The 6,581-nt window shown below is 50.3% G+C and overlaps 1 protein-coding gene across 1 annotated transcript; it reads left to right on the top strand.

Annotated features, from left to right (window-relative positions):
• Window positions 1-870: 870 nt before the first annotated feature.
• LOC121841229 (zona pellucida sperm-binding protein 4-like) lies at window positions 871-6,372 on the top strand. Its single transcript, XM_042308342.1, has 10 exons — window positions 871-931; window positions 999-1,636; window positions 1,693-2,221; window positions 2,308-2,495; window positions 2,560-2,657; window positions 2,815-2,972; window positions 3,096-3,288; window positions 5,323-5,467; window positions 5,557-5,632; window positions 5,858-6,372. The coding sequence occupies exons 1-10, from the start codon at window positions 871-873 to the stop codon at window positions 5,962-5,964; spliced, it is 2,193 nt and encodes a 730-aa protein (XP_042164276.1). The 3' UTR covers window positions 5,965-6,372.
• The last annotated feature ends 209 nt before the right edge of the window (window positions 6,373-6,581 follow it).

Below are 6,581 nucleotides of genomic sequence, written 5' to 3'. Positions count from 1 at the left end.
GGTTGGAAAGGGATTTGTTTTACAGGAGGCAGTTTCTAGCATTCTATCATACTCAGGTATAAATCTGTATTAGGCAGTATAGGTTGTGTAGGCAGTATTGCACATACCTGTATTATTGAAGATAGCTTATATCTTTTTGAGCAGGTATGGCAGTGAGGTGGTGTTCCTTTGGGTTTGTGTTGTTGGTAGTGTTCGCATGTTGTGCTGATGCACAGCCTAACTTGAGGTTTCCTTCGTACAACAACCCCCAACCCCAAATTACAACCTCCACGCCTAGACAGCCCCAATGGCCAGAGCCCCAGTGGCAACAGCTGCAGACTCCCCAAAGACCAGATCCCCAGGGGCCACAGCTGCAGACTCCCCAGAGACCAGAGCCCCAGAGGCCACAGCTGCAGACTCACCAGAGGTCAGAGCCCCAGGGACCCCAACTACAGACTCTCCAGAGGCCAGAGACCCAGAGGCCACAGCTGCAGACTCCCCAGATGCCACAGCTGCAGACTTCTCAGAGACCAGAGCCCCAGAGGCCACAGCTGCAGACTCATCAGAGGCCAGAGCCCCAGGGACCACAACTACAGACTCTCCAGAGACCAGAGCCCCAGAGGCCACAGCAGCAGACTCCCCAGAGACCAGAGCCCCAGAGGCCACAGCAGCAGACATCCCAGAGACCAGAGCCCCAGGGGCCACAGCTGCAGAATCCCCTGAGACCAGTGCACCAGTGGCCACAGCTGCAGACTCCTCAGAGGCCACAGCAGCAGACTCATCAGAGACCAGAGCCCCAGTGGCCACAGCTGCAGACTCCTCAGAGGCCACAGCAGCAGACTCCTCAGAGGCCAGATCACCAGGGGCCACAGCTACAGACTCCCCAGAGGCATGAGCCCCAGTGGCCACAGCTACAGACTCCTCAGAGGCCACAGCAGCAGACTCCTCAGAGGCCAGATCACCAGGGGCCACAGCTACAGACTCCCCAGAGGCATGAGCCCCAGTGGCCACAGCTACAGACTCCCCAGAGACCAGATCACCAGAGGCCAGAGCAGCAGACTCCCAGAGACCAGTGATCCAGGGACCACAGCAGCAGACTCCTCAGAGGACAGTGATCCAGGGGACACAGCAGCAGACTGCTCAGAGACCAGAGCCCAAGTGGCCACAGCAGCAGACTCCCCAGAGACCAGAGCCCCAGTGGCCACAGCAGCAGACTCCCCAGAGACCAGAGCCCCAGTGGCCACAGCAGCAGACTCCCCAGAGGCAAGAGCCACATGGGCCACAGCAACAGACTCCCCAGCGGCCAGAGTCCCAGTGGCCACAGCAGCAGACTCCTCAGAGGCCAGTGATACAGGGGCCACAGCAGCAGACTCCCCAGCGGCCAGAGTCCCAGTGGCCACAGCAACAGACTCCTCAGAGGCCAGTGATCCAGGGGCCACAGCAGCAGACTCCCCAGCGGCCAGAGTCCCAGTGGCCACAGCAGCAGACTCCTCAGAGGCCAGTGATCCAGGGGCCACAGCAGCAGACTCCCCAGCGGCCAGAGTCCCAGTGGCCACAGCAACAGACTCCTCAGAGGCCAGTGATCCAGGGGCCACAGCAGCAGACTCCCCAGCGGCCAGAGTCCCAGTGGCCACAGCAGCAGACTCCTCAGAGGCCAGTGATTCAGGGGCCACAGCAGAGACTCCCCAGCGGCCAGAGTCCCAGTGGCCACAGCAACAGACTCCTCAGAGGCCAGTGATCCAGGGGCCACAGCAGCAGACTCCCCAGCGGCCAGAGTCCCAGTGGCCACAGCAACAGACTCCTCAGAGGCCAGTCATCCAGGGGCCACAGCAGCAGACTCCCCAGCGGCCAGAGTCCCAGTGGCCACAGCAACAGACTCCTCAGAGGCCAGTGATTCAGGGGCCACAGCAGCAGACTCCCCAGCGGCCAGAGTCCCAGTGGCCACAGCAACAGACTCCTCAGAGGCCAGTGATCCAGGGGCCACAGCAGCAGACTCCCCAGCGGCCAGAGTCCCAGTGGCCACAGCAACAGACTCCTCAGAGGCCAGTGATCCAGGGGCCACAGCAGCAGACTCCCCAGCGGCCAGAGTCCCAGTGGCCAGCAGTAACCCAAACTCCAGATCAGAGATGTCAAGTACCGGTTCGGGATATAGTGCAATGTGGAACCCCAGATATTACTCCATCTCAATGTCAGGCTATCTACTGCTGCTTCAATGGACAGCAGTGCTACTATGGGAAGGCAGGTGAGTGTCTGATATTGTTTCTGTCTTGTAATGCTCAGATAATATTGTAATGCTCAAAACATGTACTTTTTCCTCTCTTTCCCCAGTGACTGTGCAGTGTACCAGGGATGCTCAGTTTGTGGTGGTGGTGGCCAGGGATTCCACTTGGCCCAAAATAGACATTGATTCCATCAGTCTGTTGGGGGGAAATGACCGCCCCTGCAGTCCTGTTGGCATCACTTCAGCCTTCGCCATATACCAGTTCCCTGTCACTGCCTGTGGCACCACTATAAAGGTGAGTAGAGATAATATGAATGTTATACACTGGCTCGGTATTAACTGTGGACTCTCCCCTGCAGGAGGAAAGTGGTTATGTGGTTTACGAGAACAGGATGGCATCTTCCTATAACGTGGGGGTGGGACCTCGAGGGTCTATCACCAGGGACAGCCATTTTGAGTGAGTCTTCTCTCTGTAAGATTGAATTGACTTGATTGATTCCCCAGAGGCGATTCAGAACGTCACGAGCGTGTAAGGACTTCGATCTGGCCCATAAAGCAGTGATACAGTATGCTTGAAGACCCTATTGTATCACTGCTTGTTTTTCCCTATCTAGGCTGCTGTTCCAGTGTAAGTACTCTGCCACTGCAGTAGAGGCTCTGGTTACTGAGGTGAACACTGTTCCTGCACCCGCTCCTGTTGCTGCTCCGGGACCCCTCAGAGTGGAACTGAGACTGGCCAAAGGAACATGCGACACCAAGGGGTGTAATGACGGTAACGTGTATTTCATTTCAGGCTTGTTCTGTGTCAATTTGTAATATTTGAATGCAATTAAGTGATTTATTATGATTTTTTTGTTGACTTTTACAAGTTTTTCCAATCCCGTCTGACTTCCAGAGTCGAGATCCTTCACATTGTATTACACTGAGGAAGAGTACCCCATCACTAAAGTCTTGAGGCAGCCTTTGAACGTTGAGGTTCGCATCCTGGAGAGGAAGGATCCCAACCTGTTCCTGATGCTGGAGCACTGCTGGACCACCTCTGACCCCAGCCCTGTCAGCATGCCCCAGTGGGATCTCATCATTGAAGAGTAACTACAGTACTATCCACCTCATTTCCATGCTTACTTCTCCCTGATTATACGACTTGCTCTTTTTACTAATACTGTATGTATTTTGAACAATATGTTTGAGATCTCTTCGTTATGTGACATCAAAGGTATCATGTACCAATATGTATTTTTTATTATAGATACACTGAGTGTACAAAACATTAGGAACACCTTCCTCATATTGACTTGCACCCCCTTTTGCCCTCAGAACAGCCTCGATTCGTCGGCATGGTGTCGAAAGCGTTCAACAGGGATGCTGGCCCATGTTGACTCCAATGCTTCCCACAGTTGTGTCAAGTTGGCTGAATGTCCTTCGGGTGGTGGAGCTTGATACACAAATGTTGAGCGTGAAAAACCCAGCATCGTTGCAGTTCATGACAAACTAAAACCGGTGCACCTACTATATCCCGTTCCAAGGCACTTAAACATTTTGCTTTGTCCATTCACCCATGGAAGGGAACTATACACAATCCATGTCTCAGTTGTTTTAAGACTTAAAAATCCATCTTTGACATGTCCCATCCCCTCCATCTCCACTGATTGAAGTGGATTTAACAGGTGACATCAATAAGGGATCATAGCTTTCACCTGGATTCACCTGGTACAGCTCAGCATTTAACACCATTGTACCCTCGTCATTAAGCTCGAGACCCTGGGTCTCAACCCCGCCCTGTGCAACTGGGTCCTGGACTTTGACGGGCCACCCCCAGGTGGTGAAGGTAGGAAACAGCATCTCCACCCCGCTGATCCTCTACACTGGGGCCAGACAAGGGTGCGTGCTCAGCCCTCTCCTGTACTCCCTGTTCACCTATGACTGCATGGCCATGCACGCCTCCAACTCAATCATCAAATTTGCAGACGAAACTACAGTGGTAGGCTTGATTACCAACAACGACGAGACGGCCTACAGGGAGGAGGTGAGGGCCCTCAGAGTGTGGTGTCAGGAAAAAACCTCACACACAACGTCAACAAAACAAAGGAGATGATCGTGGACTTCAGGAAACAGCAGAGGGAGCACCTCTCCATCCACATCGACGGGACAGTAGCAGAGAAGGTGGGAAGTTCCTCGGCGTACACTTCACGGACAAACTGAATTGGTCCACCCACACAGACAGCGTCGTGAAGAAGGCGCAGCAGGAGGCTGAAGAAATTTGACTTGTCACCTAAAACACTCACAAACTTTTACAGATGCACAATCGAGAGCATCCTGTCGGGCTGTATCACTGCCTGGTACGGCAACTGCTCCGCCCTCAACCGTAAGGCTCTCCAGAGGGTAGTGAGGTCTGCACAACTCATCACCGGGGGCAAACTACCTGCCCTCCAGGGCACCAACAATGTCACAGGAAGGCCAAAAAGATCATCAAGGATAACAACCACCCGAGCCACTGTTTGTTCACCCCGCTATCATCCAGAAGGCGAGGTCAGTACAGGTGCTTCAAAGCCGGGACAGAGAGACTGAAAAGCAGCTTCAATCTCAAGGCCATCAGACTGTTAAACAGCCACCACTAACACTGAGTGGCTGCTGGCAACATACAGACTCAAATCACCACTTTAATAAATGGACTTAATAAAGATCCACTCGTCACTTTAAATAACGCCACTTTAGTAATGTTTACATATCCTACATTACTCATCTCATATGTATATACTGTATTTATACCATCTATCTTGCCTATGCCGCACGGCCATCACTCATTCATATATTTATATGTACATATTCTTATTCATCCCTTTACATTTGTGTGTATAAGGTAGTTGTTGTGTATAAGGTAGTTGTTGTTAGATTACTTGTTAGATATTACTGTATTGTCGGAACTAGAAGCACAAGCATTTCCCTACACTCGCATTAACATCTGCTAACCATGTGTATGTGACCAATACAATTTGATTTGGGATAAGTCTATGTCATGGAAAGAGCGGTTGTTCCTAATGTTTTGTGCACTAAAGTGCTTTGGACAGGAAGGGTTGGATTTTGCAACATGAACTATCTATTACTCCTCTCTCACCTTCCAGTTGTTCCTACCCGAATGATAATTACCTGACCACCATGGTCCCTGTGGAACGTTCCTCTGGCCTTCTGTACCCCAACCACTACAAACGCTTTACCCTCGAGATGTTCACCTTTGTGGATCACACTCGGTCTCCCCAGAAAGAGCGGGTAATTGGCTGGCTTTTTTATAACAGAAACTTCATTTGATATACTATTTACTTTTCACTAACTTATTTTATTCTGTACTCTCTTTACAGATTTTCATCCACTGTAGTACCTCTGTGTGCTACCCTACTCCAGGGGTCTCCTGTGAACCGAAATGCAACAGGCAAAGTAGGTAGTGGTTCTCCCTTTATAAAGGCCTTGCTTGGGCACCATGGCCCATATTTAAAGTGTCTCAGAGTAGGAATGCTGATCTCCAATCAGATCCTCCCTGTCCATAATCTTAATCGTTATGATTTAACAGACAACTGATCCGAGATCAACACTTCTACGTTCAGATGTTATTGTGAATGTGGCCCAGGTTCTGTTCTTATCTGTTTCCGTGTTGTTTTTCAGGGAGAGATGTTTCTGCTGCTCAGAGGAAGACTATACAGAATGCTGTGGTCTCCAGTGGAGAAGTGGTCCTGGTTGACAAAAGGCCTGTCTCCCGTTCAGACCACTAATTCAACCAGCTACATACAGTTTGTAATGGGGTATGAAATAATGTACTCCGTACTTCCATACCGCCATTTTTCTTGACGATACTTTCTTTGTTCTTGATTTGGAAGAAACGTATCTCTTATAAACGTCAGTGTCCAGTTGCCGGTGGTACTCCAAAAAATCAGAGAATATTCAGAAAGATATTAAATCCACTTTTTGCACAGAGTGAGAGGTGGCCTCCCGATTTTAGCTGCCAGACATCTTGCATTTCCCAACATCTTTGCAGGAACTAGTCGTTTCTATGCGACGTGGCCACGGCTGACAGCATGTCACACAGTGCGTCCAAAACAAAGATCTATACACGTGCAAGAGGCGTTTCTCAATCTATGCAAAACGTGGATATAATATTTTTCTGAATATTCTCTCTTTTTTTTTAGTTCCACTTGCAACTAGACACAGAAGTGCGCTACTCCAGGCATTTCCTAATTACACTGGAAACTTTTGAACAAATAACGAAGAAAGTATCACCAGGTAAAGGTTAGTTGGAAATATCCCGATTACAGCAAGACAGCAGCTCAGACACAAACTTTAACTCTATATGGTTATAATACAACATGGGCTCCTGATTTTGCTACGTATT

Source organism: Oncorhynchus tshawytscha, linkage group LG28 (genome assembly GCF_018296145.1).
Source record: "Oncorhynchus tshawytscha isolate Ot180627B linkage group LG28, Otsh_v2.0, whole genome shotgun sequence".
Classification (NCBI taxonomy): Eukaryota; Metazoa; Chordata; class Actinopteri; order Salmoniformes; family Salmonidae; genus Oncorhynchus; species Oncorhynchus tshawytscha.
Note: the sequence above shows the minus strand (reverse complement) of the source record. Positions and strands in the feature narration are given on the sequence as shown.

Coding starts and splice junctions, on each gene's coding strand:
- LOC121841229 (XM_042308342.1), top strand. CDS start 871: ATGAGCCCCAGTGGCCACAGCTACAGACTCCTCAGAGGCCACAGCAGC. Junction 2,973..3,095: donor CACCAAGGGGTGTAATGACG/GTAACGTGTATT, acceptor TCTGACTTCCAG/AGTCGAGATCCTTCACATTG. Junction 3,289..5,322: donor TGGGATCTCATCATTGAAGA/GTAACTACAGTA, acceptor CTCACCTTCCAG/TTGTTCCTACCCGAATGATA.